We start from the raw sequence: 16,233 nt of genomic DNA, 5'->3' as shown, positions 1-16,233 counted from the left end.
GGGGGGGGGGGGGGTAGACCTATATTAACATGAGTAGTCAGACCTTTTATTATTATTCTTAAAAATAAACTGTACTTTACACAAAAAAAAAAAAAAAAAAACCTACACAAAAAAACCTTAAATAGCCGACTTCCTCTTGGATGGAGCAGTACTGACTGTCAGCACGAAAGTTGTTCGGCCTTATGAGATCTAAAAGTGTGTGAGTTTTGGTGAGTGTTGGTCAAACGGTGTGCGCTACTCAAAAGTCGCCTTTTTAAAGTCTGCGCCTTAGTAGCTTGGGCCCTAAATATAACAATATTTACCTTTCAAGCACTCACAGTACAACACAGAGAGGTGTCCCACACCACACAGACCTCTCGGTCTTCCGGTCTATTACGGATGTTGTGTTTGGATATACCAGGACCCCACAACAGACCACCACGAGGAGCATAAGCAGATGCATTAAATAGGAAAAATAATTACACGACAAGTATATTCATACAGTTGCAACGCAAATGGACATACTCGGAACAACCAATAATAAATGACCGTGCGCGAGCCAGGGACTGAGCGCGCCGACCACATCGGTGAGTGCACGAGCCCACTGTTTTCTCCCAGTGGCTTGCCGAGAATTTATTTTTTTTAATTTTCAAAACTGGCCAACGCGAACTGGTTTATACTGTTCATCGAGCAGATGGCTACTGGGGCTTTCACTTAACATTTAAGTCGTGTTTCATGCACATTTATATAAATGCAGTAATGTATAGTTTGCGAATTAGCACAAAGCTAAGGTTCAAGCGCGACCAACAAACAAACTCAGTCAATCAAAACCTTCGAATTACTATTTGAATACTATTTGTGCACTAGAAATAACGCTTTTGAGGAATATTTTATGGTAGACTGCACAAGAAGCTTGGACTGAATCTTCCCCACCACCTTGTTTAGCAAGTAATTTAGTACGTTCATAAACACTCCCCTCCCCCTGTGCTTTTAAAATGTAGATGAAAAAAAATCACTGTTATAATGATAATTTCTGTCGCTATCAAAAAAAAAAAAAAAAAAAAAAAAAAAATCGCCTAGGCAGTTAGTCTGAGTTGTTTGTTTTAGTGTTTGTTAATCGTGTATATACAAATTTAGGTAGGGAAACAAAACCAAAATAAGTAACTATTATTGTAGCCTATTTACAAGAAAATACATATTTACAAGTATTTATTTACAAGAATATATATTTACAAGTATCATAATTGCATTAGCCTAATTAAGAATTAATTTATCAGTTTTCACACTGTAAAAAAAATGAAGAAAATTTTATTGAAACTTGTAAAACTGAGTAGAAATGAATATAAAATGGATGGATAAAAAGATGTTACAAAAATTTGACACAGTTACTTCCTTACTCTATATCATAGAGGTATGTCAGATATGTTTGGGCAGTTTCAGACTTGAGAATGTTGCCTTACAAGACAGAGAAGGTGCAGGTATGGAGATTAAAAGCAAATCATTTAATAGAGAGCGTTATCTTATGCAGCCATCTTCAGGTCTTGATGAAGCAGTCTTCTGTTTTCTGACACATAAAATATGTAGCTAAAATCAATTAGAATTATACGCTGTATTACATATATATATATATATATATATATATATATATATATGTGTGTGTGTGTGTGTGTGTGTGTGTGTGTGTGTGTGTGTGTGTTTTTGTGTGTTTTAAATATAAAAAATTCATTTTGCTTGTTAACATTTTTGATCTATAGGAAATGCTAAAATCTTGAGTTTAAACTAATCTAATCTAAACAATTCCCCCCTCACAGGCATTTCATAATAGCATTGTATCTCCAATAAACTATTTGGGTACCATGGATGGAGAGTTACCACCGTGGAATAAACATGGAAGCCATAACAGCAGGGTTCCCTATGCTACAGCAGGGGAACATCAGCAGGTAGGTTACAGTCATTTTATTTTTGTACATTGTGATAAAGTAATGACTGAGGAAAATTATTGTGAGAAAGCAGAAGAGTTCTCTCACGGCTCCAAACAAAGCCAAAGGTCGGTGACAAATTAATTGTAAGGTTGAAGAGCAACAATATTAGGTTGCATCCAGTTCCTCACTTCTAAACTTAAGTATCTCTTTAGGAGCATGACGTGATAGGAGACAGCTTTGCTGCTGGAGAACCAATGACACCACTGTCATCTTGTATGAGTGGTGCATTTAAGGCTTTGCTACCAGACTACCATGGGACTTCTTCAACAATGTTAACAAACTCTGATAAATATTCCTATTCTCCTGATAATCATTGTCTCATCAAACCTGACACTGCAGTGGATGAAAAGATATCAGTGGAGAGAAGGGAAGAAAGTGATTTTTTTAAAGACCCTTTGGGTGAAGCATTAGCTGGTGCCACACATATGCTTCCTCTCAGGTGTGCCCAATACGTGACACATGAAAAGGTATGTAACCTCTACACTGCATTACCAAAATAAATGTTATTTCTCCATTGTCACTTAATATGTCTTTTCACAGAACCGAGAAGTGGACCAGAAAAATGGTAATTGGACATCAGTGATCAAAGATGCTTTAGAGATGAGTAATGGAATGGAAATGGAACAAACTTTATCCATGGATGAACGTGGCCCCCTAATGGACTATAATCCTATACATAGAGGACCTGAAACGGAGGCAAATTTTACATTGAAGGACCACTATCAGATTGCAGGTTCCAAACTAAATGAGAAGATGGATGGGCAAGGAGTAAAAGAAGAATCGGATTCCTTTATTTCAATGTTGTCAGATGACATTAGTAAAAATAAGGATGTTCTGGAAATGGTAGGGGCTGATATTAAAAAATCTTTTGAATGTAGATTTTATAAAACAGAATGTAAAATAAGCCATCAAAGAACAAATAATTAATTTATTGTCATATATTTCATCTGTTCTCAGGGGAAACATGAGGAGCCAAGCATGTTAGATGTTGGATCATCTCTAGGAAAAAAGGAACTTGGAATTACTGGAATCAGAGAACATGAGTTAGGGTTATTACCAGGATTTAACACTAGTTCATACACTCCTTTTTCTTCATCAGAAAGTCTTATGAAAAGCGAACAGTTTCCAGGTAATCGTTTGCACAACCAGTCTGTTGATCACACTCTCCAGGGAACAACACAACAATGTGGGCTGTCGTGCAAAGGTGTCAGTCCTAGAAAAACTGCCAGCACAAATACTGGCTTCAAACATGCAGAAGTAAACAATGAAACTGTTCTTGAAAGTTCGACTGTATATGGTCTTCATCGTCTTGATCTTCAAAAGGACTGTCACCAAGCAGAGGTTACAGATGGAGAATCTTCAGTTAATTCTCAGGATCATTCCTCACAGCACAATGTGCAAGATGAGAAAGTAAAGACAAGCAATCCGCATGTCTCTGAGACTACAGTAATAAAACAAAATGCAGCATATCTGCCCAACAGTCAATACTTTGGCAGTAAGCTAAAAAGGCAGGTTTATGATCTTGTATCCACTCCAGCCTCAGTGGGCAGTCAAAACACAGCTGAGGTTGAATGTGAAAACGTAAAACTGCGGATCCCAACAGAAGAGAACAGTCTACCTGTGCCAGGAAAAATTGAAACTAATGATTTTCAAGAGACATCTATTAACACAAAAACTGAACTCAGTCTAAAGGTAGAAACTAAATTTGCCCCTGAAATTCCGAACTCTTCTTCAGTATCAGAGACAGTTCCAGATCTACCTGTTGTATCCAACAGAATTCACACTGATTATAAATGCAGAGATGCTCAGTTTGAGCCAGTCGAAAGTGGCAAATTAAATGAGCTTTGTTTTCAAGAGAGCAATTCAAAAAATGTGACACTGACACTTACCTCAAGTTCTGTGTTAACTCAAAGAACTGCAGATGAATGTGATATTCATGTCCAAGAAAAACAAACCCCAACAAGTCCAGTTCTTCTGCCTTTTAACGAGAATGTAAAAAACTCTGAAAGAAGTGAAAAGGTTCTTCTCAACATTACTTCAGAAAGCAGTATTCCTTCATCTACTGAGAATGTTCAGGAAGCTCCACCTTCTCCCACATCAAGGACGGACTGCTCCTCTCAGCATAACCTACAAAAAGAATTGCAAAGGCATAAGAAAGCAAGAAAAAGAAAACAATCTGAGCTTGAGGCATTAAAAGGACCAATACACAAATTTAATAAAAGAGATGACTGTTCTATATATGGATCAGAAGTATTAGACAGTGCTGTCAAACTAGACACAACAGGATGTGAGAAAGCTAATCAAAATGTTTTATTGGCTGATCATGACAGCACTGCACCAAAAGAGGACTTAATTACATATGGTGATGTAAACCCACCTGCACCTAGGAAAAAATGTCGGATGGCACAACTTGAGCTACTGGCAGATACAGCAGAGTCCTCACAAAAGCCAGATCAAAGCTGCTCTGAAGCCACACGGGAAGAAGTAGCATCAAATGCTAGGATCAACAGGAAGGCTGTTTCAAGAAAGAAACTGAAGAAAAAAACAAAAAACTCTGCTAGCCTTGGCAATCAGTGTTCGTCTCAAAGTACTGTCTTGTCCCCAGAAGAGGACTGTACATCACATTTTCCGGTCAGTGACACAACTCCAATGAAAGGAGTCAGTAATCCAACAGTATTGGAACATGCCACCTCTAGTCTAGAGTCCATTCAAAAAAAATTACAAAAATCCAGAAAAAAGGCTACAACGCAAACACTACAAAGCAAAGATGATCCACATAAAGATGTTCCCCCAACATTTTCAGAAGTTGAGGCAGACATGGATGTCAAAGGGCATCAGAAGTTGAGAAGATTTCCTTTAAAGGCTTGTAAAGGAAAAAATAGGAATGCAACTAGTCTGCTGAATAGACAGTCTTCACAAGACTCTGAGGGTCAAACAGATTCTGTTTCAACCTCAGTGACTGAATCTTTAAAGACTCTAAGCCCTCAGAATAACCCAAAGAAATCAAAGCAGAAGAAAAGAGCACATATCAACAAATCAGCAAAAACATCCAACGTGTGCCCACAAGAGGATATGGAAATCAGGATGACTCCCAAAACAAAAACTGTGAAAGCAAAAAGTCCCCTAAGAAAGGCAATTAGAACAGATGACAATGAAACTACTCTTTTGGACACGCAGCCTTCTACAGCCACTGCTAAGCAACCAGATTCTGTTTCAAATGTAGGAAATGAAGTTGAGTCTCCTGTTATTCTCAGCACACCAAGAAAGTCACAGAAAAAGAAATTGTCACAGATTAAATGTGAAGCAATACATATACCTGTATTTGACCAAACAACAGCTCAACAAAGTGTTTTGAATGCACTCTCAGAATCTGATGTCAGCATTGTGGAACCAACTACAAAAAGATTCAGAACAAGAAAAAAACTTGACAAAAAAGTTTCTCATAACACAGTTGGTGAGAACTGTGAACCCGCTCATATGACTCTTTCTTCAATTGATTCTGTGTATGCTACAGAAACTGACTATTCAGGTTCCAGCCATCAGAACACAGAAAATACATCAAGTAAGAGGAGAAAGACAGACATCAAGTTTATGGAAGCTCAATCATCCACTACTACTTCATCTATTGTGGTTTCAAATCCAGAAGAGACTGTGAAAGACAAAGGATTTTCTAGAAACAAAACAAGTGACAACCACTTAAATGGCAATTTGGTTGAAGAAACATCTTTATTAGCAACTGTGATGCAAGAAAGTTCTATTTTACCTACAAAGATTGACTCTTCAAGACGTTTTAGACTAAGCAGCACACTGAAAAAGCCAAGAAAAAAGACTGTAACCAAAATCAAAAATGAGGCAGCAGAAATACTCGGTGTAAACCAGCAAGAAGATCCGGCTGCAGTACCCTCAAAATCTGGTGCAAACATAGTAGCCTCCAGTTCACAAATGACTTTAAAAGAAAAAAGAACTGTGGAAAAGGCAATTAGGCAGGAAATTAAGGATGACCATTCAGTTGCTCTTTTCAAAATGCAGGCTTCTACACTCACTCTGAAGCAAACGGAATGTTCATCAACTTCAGTTCACAGCACAGCAAAAATATCTAGGAAAATGTCTGACATTAAACACGAAGCAGTACATACACCCGCAGCTGACCAAACAATGCAACAAGAAATCCATCCATTTGATTCTATATCAGCCACAGAAATGGATCATTCAGATGTTCTCAAACAAAAGAAGACAAAAGTGAAGATGAAAAAACAGCCTAAAAAGGCCACTAAATGCAAAACACACATTACCCAAGCAATCAGCGATATTAGAGAACAGTCTACTGTGCAGCAAGAAAATTTAGTTTCAAACAGAAACACAAATTCAAGGTCAGAAGACATGACAAAGAAATGTAAGAAAAAGAGAACATCGGCACTGGAAGTCAGAAATGATCAACCAGAGGACGTGGTTCTGCCTCCACCAGTATCTCAGAGTAAGGATGCAACACAAGACCCTTGCGTAAAGACAGACAATGTGAATGAAACAGCTGAAAGTCATGTTGAAAACCAGGTTTCCATCACTACTAAAGATGTTGCCAGCCCTCAGAGCTCACTGAAAAAGGCAAAGAAAACACAAAGGAAACAACTGCTTGAGCAAAAAGAAGAGAATGAACAAAGCAATATCCTAGAGCTGGCTCACAGAGAGGACAAAATGTCAGATTTACCATCTGTTGTGAGAGGGGTAGCCTCTGAGAATTTTGAAACAGTCAGCTGTGACCAGCATATAAAGGTTGCTAAGAAGAAATCCAAAAAATCTATGGAAATTGCAGAAGCACATGGATTTACTAGTGTTTCTTTGTCTCAAGAGAACAATACTGGATCAGATGAGGCAGGTGTCATGGTCACTGTTACACAGGTTGCAGATTTATGTAAACTGTCTGATAGTCAGACCGTAGGCTCACAGCAGCCTGAAAAAGATGATGCTATGGTTGACTTCAAAGCCACAAATCCCCCTAAGAAAAGGGGTAGAAAACCTGGACGAAAGAAGAGGAAGATGGCTTGCCTGTTAACTCAAACCATTAAAGAAGAGGAACATAAAGATATATGTTATGACAACAGAACTGCCTGTGATTTTAAAAACAACACACAAATTCAAACTTCTGACATTCCAGAAGAACCAGTACTGAAATCAAGAAAATCAACCTGGACACAAAAAATAAACTCAGGTCCAGTTGTTGAGAATTTGTTAACCCAGGGCAAGAGCACAGTCTCTTTAGACATCACTGGGTGTCACACAACACTTGGAGAGACTCTTTCAAATTCCATGCAAACTGCTGATTGTGAAGACCGATACACTGTTGAGAAAAAGCCACGAAGACGAGGAAGACCCCCTTCAAAGAAAGGCAAGAAACAGAAATTATTTGTAGCACATTTAGAAGATAACACCTCTCCATCTGTCCAGATCTCAGATCTCTCTCCATGTCCAGACAGCACAGAAAGTACTGTCAAAGCAGCTGCAAGTCCAATAAAGCAAGAAGATATGGATAAAAATGTAATTGTTACCAAACAATTGGGGACTGATCCCTCAGAATCCCTTCAGAGTGCTAATGATCCCTTGTCACCCAGCATCCCTACATCTGGGCGTAAAAAAGGGAAGAACCCTAAAAGACCAATAAGAGACCCAAAGTTAACAAGCTTGAGAGTATCTAGCAGAACATCTGTAACATCCGTCACAGGTTTTCAAAAAGCAGACATAACTTCCCTCCTACAAAACTCCACAAATGTGTTTAATGAGGAAGGGAAAACATCTTTGCCTATATCTGGGACAGTGAAGAAACAGAAACTCTGTGAAAAAAATGCTATTCAAGATGGCAGTGTGTTGGCAGATAAAAAGATAGAGAATAAGGCAACAATTAAAGTACTGAGAGGAAGAAAACGTGGTCGGAAGAGACGAAAAATTAAAGATGGACAGCTTCAAAGATTAAAAACACAAGATTGTTGTGAACCAGCCAAAGGTTTACTGACAAAGTTCAGTATGACCAGTAAATGTCTCACTGAGGACCAAAATAATATACTCACACCAGAGAAAAATGATATTGAAAAAACCAAGTCAGACAATGTTGAAATGATCACACCAATAACTGCAGAGACCTGCAAGATAACACCAAAAAAAGACATCCTATGCAGTTCTCCCAGTGACCTGTCCTCCAATTTAATGAAAGAAGTCAAGAAGTGCAAAGTGGAAGAACACAGTGCGTTTGAGGTTTCTGTGCAATCCTGTACTGATAATACAGGAGTCTCAAGAGGAATTTGTAATTTAATTTCTAGTAATGTGGTCAAGGAGGAGTCAGAACTAATTTCTCTGGATACAAAAATGAAACCCAACATTGAGCTGAAATGTACTCAGGAAGCTGATGCACTAAGCGTGGAAACGTCAGGAGAAAAAGTACTTGATAACCCACCAGAGCCAGAAAATGCATTCCAGCCTTCTACAGAATGGAAGGAGGATAGTTTCACACAGGATAGTGAAGACTGTGTTGTAATGCCAAACAAAGTGACTAATAACAGGACAATAAGATCCAAGCCTAAAGAAATAGTGAAGAAACCTCTCACCTGCAAATACTGTGGAGTTTCTTTTCGGCACATTACAGCATACACCATTCATCAACGTGTTCATACAGGGGACAAACCCTACAAATGCAAGATCTGTGGAAAAACATTTTCTCAACTGTCTAAACTAAAATCCCACCATAACGTACATAAACAGGATACCTCTTTTCCTTGTCCTTGCTGTAGCCGAAGGTTTTTGCAGAAAGATGATTTGCTATGTCATTTCAAAGTTCACCTGCAGGAATCACAAGCAAACAGTGGACCACAGAAGCACATAAAGAGCAAGAGAAATACTTCATCAAATGTGTCTTCGGAGACCCCAAACAATTGTGGATGCCTTATTCGCAAGAAAAACTTTGTAAAACGCGTCAAATTGCAGGATCACATGCAAGTGCATGAAGTGGAAAAGCCCTTGACTTGTAAAGACTGTGGGAAGACATTTTTGAAAGAGTCAAGCCTCATAGCACATGAAAAAACTCACTGGCCTGTTAAACCATATGCTTGCTCGATTTGTGGAAAAGGCTTTAACAAACTAAAAGCCCTAAAAAAGCATTCTCAAGACCATGCTGGTGAGACACCTTTCTCCTGCTTTCACTGCGGTCGTGGATTCAGTGCCCTGTCTGCACTTAGGATGCACCAAGCATCCAAAACATGCATCGCAAGGAAAAATGATGAGGCGAGCAGTAACATTGAGGGCTTCATTGTGAGTCAAGGAGTTGACGGTCAAGTGAACACACCAGTATTCTTCAAGTGTCAAATATGCAAACAGCTTTTCAGGAAATGGTGCCAATACACTCTTCACCTTCAAACACACACCAGCTCTCCCCCATATATTTGTTTTTCTTGTGGACAGTGTTATGAGACGGATTCAGAGATGAATGTGCACTGTGAAGTGTGTTGCCAGTCAAGTGGGGAGGAGAAGATTTGTGGTGCATCACTCGCCGAAATCTTGCAAAGTGTTACCCAAATCTACCCTCTAAAGTGTACTTCATCTCAGAGTCTACCAAGTACAGGATTTCAGCTGAATTCCCAAACACCATCCAGCTCAGAACAGCTCCCGCAGCTGCCTCGATTGATGGATGTGGAACCTACACAAACAAGAGATACAGAGCTTTCAAAACTTCCTAAAACATATTCTGCTCATTCACCCATCAAGCTCCCAAATGCCCAATCACCCGCTCGTTCTGATGTTAACTGTACTTCCCCAAGTAGCTCTCTGGAATGCATTGAAATCACTCGGAGTATTTGGAAATTTAAATGTTCACGTTGTGGTCAGCGATTCGAGAGGTACAGGGATTTGAGTGCTCATCTGCAAACGCATGCTCCTGGTTTCAGATATACTTGTGCACATTGTGGACAGTTCTTTGGAAGGTGGAGTAAACTATGGCTACATCAGCAGCGTCATCGCCTAAAAAGCCGTTGTTACTCCTGTACGCAGTGCAATCTGCAGTTTCGTTTCTTTAGCTCTTTCAGAGAGCATATGATTGACCATGCCGGGCAGAGACCATATGCTTGTCCGCTCTGTCCCAAAACCTTCATTCAGGAGGCAAGCTTACATGCTCACCAATGTGAGTCTCATAAACTTTGTAAAAGTCTGAAATGTGATGTCTGTTCTAAGACTTTCAGTAGTTTAACAAACCTAATCAAGCACAGTCTTCTGCACAATGGTTCTACCTCTCACATTTGTCTCCTTTGTAATCTATCTTTCACAAATACAAGAGTCTTAAAGGAACACTTGAAAACACACACCACACACCATGGACCGGCCCTCCCTGATATTCCATCAAAGCCACTTGATTTTCCTCACAAATGCAAAAGGTGTAAAGCTAGCTTTTCAACTGGAGATTTGCTCTACGCTCATCAGATACGCCACTCTCGAGATGCAAAGACTTACATCCGTCCAGCAGTATTACCTACCTCAAAACTGTCCGATTCTTGTTGTAATGACACATCATCTTCCCCACCTTCCACTCACAGGAATCATATATCAAACCTCAAACTTGATGGCATACCCAATGATGACAGCCTGTATGTTTATTCCCACCCTGACAAGCTCTATGTGTCCCCTAGTCACAGAGTACAACTTCCAGTCATTAATTTGGACCCTGATGAACCAGAGGTCTCAGACTCTCAGAATCCTGGTCCTGAAATTCCAAATAGTGAAATCACTTCTCAGTCTGACAGCACACACCTACCTCAGGCCACTTCAGATCAGGAAACCACCAACCTAAACTCAAGTGAAAGCATAAAGATGATGGCAAATGGTCAACATAATTACAGCCTCAACTGTCAGAGAAGCCCTACATTTGTGGAGACAAGTGTTGACATGGAAGTAGAACAACCTACTCAAGAAGAAGAGTCTGAGGAGAGTTTTGAATGTGCAGACTGTACTGAAAAACTAACCAGCGTGTTGGGCCTTTATGAGCATTACATACTTCATGCAATGGGAGATGCATATGTACAAGTACACTGATCATTGATAATGTTTTAAGGTAGACATTTTCCCACAGATATTATGCTTTAAAATGAATGTTTTGACACAAATATGTGTTGACACTGTTATCTGTTTTACAGTTGCAATGTTTAAAGCAAATATTGGCAGAATGCTTAACTTGTATTTTTTACGTTGAACAGTGTGAATATTTTGCATTACGACTCTTCATTCTAACATGCTTTTTCCACCCTCAGGTTTAATCAGTTTAAAAGTTGTTGCCCACTAGCCACTCTTAGATACTGTATTCCTGGAGTCATGTCACTATGCCTTATCTCAGTCATCTCTGTACTGCCATTTATCATCTCTTTTTGTGCCTTCAGCGAGTTTAGGTTCTGTAAAAGATCTGTAAATAGATATACATAATCTTGTATAACTCCAAAACCTCCTAGTCCTTCCTCTGTAAAAATCTCATGGTTACATTTTCAACACCTTTTAAAATTCAATTTTGTAATATTGAGAGGTGGTTAAATGTAGATTAACCTTGAGCATTCATATATGACTGCTGGCTGGGACAAAAATATATTGTTTATTGTAAAAATGTGTAGATCTTGAGAACATTAGAATATTTCTGGAAAATTATGGCTTTGAAAAGATCCAAAAGATTCTATGCTTTAGAAGTGGATTCTTTTTTTTTAATAAAACATACTACTTGACGTGTAATTTTTATTTATATTGTCAAAAATCCTACTGACAAACCAAGATATGTGTTTCTCAGCAAAATAACAAACTGTAAGGCTTGTGACCAGATGTCATGTGTTTTAATGGCAATAGAAAAAGCAGAAACTGTTCAGATTACATGTTTTGCATGGTTTTATCAAATATTCGATCAATTGTGCACAGAGCAGAAGGGGAAAAAGATTATAAGCAAGCTATGTGTGAATTTTTGAGGTACCACACAACATTGCAGTAATTTGGTAGTGAATGTCTTAGCAACTCCATATGCATCTAAAACTGCTTTTATAAGGACTTCTGATGGCCACTTCTTGAATGAACACATTTCACATGTCAAACTGCTTGTACATCAATCACAGGACACTTGAATTTATTTCTTCTTCTCATCATCTTTTTTCCCCTCTTGTTTGTTACCACTCTGAGAGGCTAGGGAGCCCATGGCATTACGGATGGCCTCATTGTTGGGATCAACACCGGGTAGATTCTCCAGGACACTCTGGAGGAAATCTGGGTCCTGCATTACATCATAATCATCCTCTTCCTGTAGAATCAGTTAAAAAGCGCAAGAAAAAAGACAAGTCAGCAGGGAATATAAGGGAACAGTGTTCTGTCACAAGGAAGACATGGGTACCATATATATAATGAACAAAAACTGCTCAGCAATTTGACACTATAAAATACAAGCAAATTTGAAATTTGATTTCTCAGTATCCTGAGACTGTGATGAGCCCAGCAGATATTTTTATTACCTTAGATTCCGCAGTGTCCATTGGAGCTCCTGTATCCATTGATTCTCCGAATTCTGACATAAGAGGAATAAAAGTCAATGTTACATACTATGTCAAGCACAGAGCATATTCTAAGACTAAGAAGGTACAAGGAGGAGGCACAAACCTCCACCTGCCAGGGACATCTGCATAGCATAGGCTATCTGCTCTTCTTCTGTCATGTTGCTGAAGTCTGGCAGTGCTGCCACACTGCTCTCAGGCTGAGAGGCAGACATCTTCAGAAGAGCTTCTTCTGATTCTGAAGGGGAGAACAAAAGTGGCACAGAAAATCAGGACTTGGCCTTGCAATGGGAATCAAATAAACTGTAAATAATCAAAGACTGACAATCTGTTTAATAATAAAAAGCAAACATCAGTGCAATTTTACTACTTCAAAATGAACAGGCTACACAAATGAATCAATACATGAAAAGGTTGTTCAGAATTAGGACCATGTTAAAGTCACCATGAAAGGCTACAAAAATGTGAAAGATGCATTATGCTGCCAGATCGTGTAGTACCAGCATCTACCAGCAGTGGCTAACAGGGTCATACTAACCAGCAAGACCTAATGTGCAATCCTTAAAATGTTGGTCAATTTTGAAACCTGCAATCTACCCAGTACTAGCCCAGATGCTTATCATCCTTCACTATTTCAAACATTTACGCATCCTAACCGTCAGCGGTTGAGGTGGGAATGCCAGCCTCAGCTACTGATTGGGCGGCCGCCCTTCGAGCCTCCTCTTCCTGCCTCTGCCTTTGTTCCTCCATAGACACACGCAGAGCCTGTGGATCAAGAGCAACTTAAATAAATATCTCCCCTTCCAATGTCTTTAGAATTAGAATGAAGTAAAAACACACACACAAAAGATACATTTCACCTGTGCCCTCCTTTCCATTCAGAGTTTATGGACTCATTCTTTAGTGCATTTATACAAAAGAAGAATTTGTATCTTACCAGGGCCAGTTCTGGGTCTGCACTGGGGTCCACTCCAAACTCAAAGTCACTTGGACCCAGGCCCATTATGGTACCACCATCACCAGCCAAGATGGGAGAAGACAGAAGGGCATCAGCCAGGCTGGGACCAGGGGGCACTGTGACCAGATGAGAACCTGTGCCCTCCTTTCCATTCAGAGTGTTCACGAATGCAGTCAGTTTCTCCGTGTTCACTTCCTGAACAGAGTGATTAAAAGAGAGGAAGTGAAAAAGCAAAGCAAGGAAATCTGAAAGATTTTAAAGTGGTCAAAAGAAAGGTTTCATGCCAGTTACCTCTTCTCCAAAATTTATCACATCTACATTGACCTTTTCTTTTTTCAACCGCTTTGCCAACTTTACCAGCTGGAAAAGATTTGGTGAAAATTATATCTTTTTTTAATTGTATTACCCAAAATATTCACAATTGATTAGTAATGAAAGATGAAAATAATTTTTCATTCATGAAAAATAAAACAACAACAAATAAACGTACATCTTTTTCGTTGTCCTCTACTGGGCTGCCCACAAAAGCAACAATCCTCATCTTGTGGTTCTTGCCTTGTCTATGCTTTAGTGCTAACTAGATGCAGACATACACAAATGTAAATGTTAGCAGATTAAAAACTACTTTCACTTTTTTTTTTTTTTTAATAAAGGAAATTCCCCAAAGATTGCATGAACTTCTTTCCTCTATGGAACACAAAAGGAACTATCTTTGAGTAAACTATCCATTTAGCCGTCTATGAGTGTACTCACATGTGCCACTCGTATGCTAGTGCAGAAGGAGATTGTTCCCAGTGGCTGAACCGCATGAAGCTTTGAGAGAATGCGGCCTGTGTCTGGTGTTAAAGTGGTGAGGACCTCACAATTACTGCACCAAACCGAAAGATGTGTTATTAGTTATTACATGCAAACAACACCATTGTCTGACAGATCATACACGTATGACATAAAATACAACACCGACATACTTACTTTGCCATTGTGATTAGACCCACATTGTTCTCTGGGTTACTACGGGTCTTTGAGTGGCAGACAATGTTGACAGCATCCTGCTGTGCCTGCAACCTGGTGGGCAGGAAATCTCCATTCCTCATGTATTCACTGTTGTCCACACTGTTAAGACAGGAAGACAATCAGCATGTTTCCATCCAATGTATACAAGTGCAAGAGCAGAACCTTAGTGCTGACATTTGCAAGAGATAAAAAAAAAAAAAAATAACTAAATAAAAAACACTAGCATTTGGTGGTCCTAGTTTTATTTACATAACAGCCAGAGTAAGTAAACTGGATCCCAGCAGTGGAAAACTGCTTTAGATGAATGTCCGTGAATCAAAATCAAGTGAGCTGCCTATCTAGACATCTTTTGAGGGCGTTATACTAATAATTCTGCTCACTAGTGTCTGAGACACAGCTAGTACCGCTTCATGACAGTTTTAGAAGACTAAATAAGCCGCTATCAAACTGAAATCACTAATAAGTGATGATTGTTTATGGTTCATAAATCTGTTTTTGTGTCAGTGGTCCGTTTCTTCATGGCAGAGCTCCGTGCTGAATAATGACTCAGGAGAATGTCATTCTAATCAGAAACCGACTATTGAATTCTCTGACTTGTTCTCATTTAAGGGCTCAGAAGTGTGACAGAACAGAAAACCTATGGATTTACAGTAATTAAGAGGAGTATTGACTATGTAAAAAAGCGCAAATATATCTAAAACAACGCGTTTGTTTATTTCTTACCAGACCATAGTACTTTCGAGCCCCATCTTGGAAATCCTCTAGTCCGTTTCCCAAAGTCACGCCGTCGCTGATTGGCTTACAGATGTAGGACACTGACGAGATTTGTAACAGCAAAGCTGATTGGCTGACGGTTCCGACGCTACTTCTGTTGCAGGACGCGGTGTAGAAATGTACTTGTCGCGCCCACGTGTGGAGGGAGTTCGCGTTGCTGAAGACGTTGATTGAAGGGATAGTTCACACCAAACATTAAAATTGCCATAATTTTCTCACCCACATTTGGGATTATTATACACACATACAATATATACAGTTTACGTACTATTTGTTGTTTATTTAATAGGGACAGTGTACAAATGCACCAAATCCTTCAGAACCAGAAGCTGCTTTTCATCACATTATAATCAGATTATATCTTTCCACCTTGTAGTCCCTAAAGAGCGATTCAACATTTCAGAAAAGCTAAAATGTTTATTAGTTTCAGTGACATTTATTCCTTCATTCTTATTCAGTTTTTTATTTAATTTTACTCAACAAACTCCGTTTAGTCTGTTTTTTGGAAGATTACAACTTTGGTATTCAATATATTGTTTCAGAAATGTAAACAATTAAAGATTGAAATTTAAACTTCATTTGGTTGGTTTTATGTTAAGTTCGTTTTAAGAAAATAAATATGACTGTTTGAAAAAAAAAGAAATTTGATTATTAAATTAGTTTTTAAAAGAGGTAAATAATCTAAACATTTCACATGGGTTTGAATCAGATTCAGTCAGATGGTCAGTTTACACTCAGATGGTGCATCTCACCCACTGATTTGGGTCAACTTACCCCCACCCTGGGGCAAACTGAGCCACAGAAACACTTTTTTTTTTTTTTATTAAGAAGCCATTTTTAGAACCCTTTGTCATAGACACATTCTGATAATTTAAAATCATAGGAAACATCCTGAAATTACTTTAGATACTTTTATTGTAGGCCTTCTGTGTCATTTTCCTATTGGGCACCCGTTTTAGACGATCCTGTGTTGTAATGTTGA

At 38.9% G+C, this 16,233-nt stretch overlaps 2 protein-coding genes across 2 annotated transcripts; one reads left to right on the top strand and one right to left on the bottom strand.

The window, feature by feature from the left end:
* Positions 1-50: 50 nt before the first annotated feature.
* LOC109111861 lies at positions 51-11,698 on the top strand. The gene is made up of 5 exons (XM_019124855.2): positions 51-566; positions 1,791-1,919; positions 2,114-2,428; positions 2,502-2,804; positions 2,919-11,698. The coding sequence occupies exons 2-5, from the start codon at positions 1,836-1,838 to the stop codon at positions 11,022-11,024; spliced, it is 8,808 nt and encodes a 2,935-aa protein (XP_018980400.2). The 5' UTR covers positions 51-566; positions 1,791-1,835; the 3' UTR covers positions 11,025-11,698.
* Positions 11,699-11,781: 83 nt separating this feature from the next.
* Positions 11,782-15,357, bottom strand: LOC109111865 (26S proteasome non-ATPase regulatory subunit 4-like). The gene is made up of 10 exons (XM_042745956.1): positions 15,201-15,357; positions 14,436-14,576; positions 14,217-14,331; positions 13,954-14,040; positions 13,755-13,823; positions 13,443-13,658; positions 13,162-13,270; positions 12,612-12,743; positions 12,467-12,519; positions 11,782-12,258 (listed from the first exon to the last, which is right to left on the bottom strand). Exons 1-10 carry the CDS (start codon positions 15,224-15,226, stop codon positions 12,088-12,090), a joined length of 1,119 nt encoding a protein of 372 aa, XP_042601890.1. The 5' UTR covers positions 15,227-15,357; the 3' UTR covers positions 11,782-12,087.
* Between the last annotated feature and the right edge of the window lie 876 nt (positions 15,358-16,233).

The sequence above is a fragment of the Cyprinus carpio genome, chromosome B19, assembly GCF_018340385.1.
Source record: "Cyprinus carpio isolate SPL01 chromosome B19, ASM1834038v1, whole genome shotgun sequence".
NCBI lineage: Eukaryota > Metazoa > Chordata > Actinopteri > Cypriniformes > Cyprinidae > Cyprinus > Cyprinus carpio.
This window is presented reverse-complemented; position numbering and strand designations above follow the sequence as displayed.

What these genes read in the sequence shown, in the direction of transcription:
- LOC109111861 (XM_019124855.2), top strand. Translation starts at nt 1,836, where the DNA reads ATGGATGGAGAGTTACCACCGTGGAATAAACATGGAAGCCATAACAGC. An exon ending in CAGCAGGGGAACATCAGCAG is followed by an intron (nt 1,920 to 2,113) that starts GTAGGTTACAGT and finishes GTATCTCTTTAG; the next exon opens with GAGCATGACGTGATAGGAGA. An exon ending in AATACGTGACACATGAAAAG is followed by an intron (nt 2,429 to 2,501) that starts GTATGTAACCTC and finishes GTCTTTTCACAG; the next exon opens with AACCGAGAAGTGGACCAGAA.
- LOC109111865 (XM_042745956.1), bottom strand. Translation starts at nt 15,226, where the DNA reads ATGGGGCTCGAAAGTACTATGGTCTG. An exon ending in CTCGAAAGTACTATGGTCTG is followed by an intron (nt 14,577 to 15,200) that starts GTAAGAAATAAA and finishes CTGTCTTAACAG; the next exon opens with TGTGGACAACAGTGAATACA. An exon ending in CTAGCATACGAGTGGCACAT is followed by an intron (nt 14,041 to 14,216) that starts GTGAGTACACTC and finishes GTCTGCATCTAG; the next exon opens with TTAGCACTAAAGCATAGACA.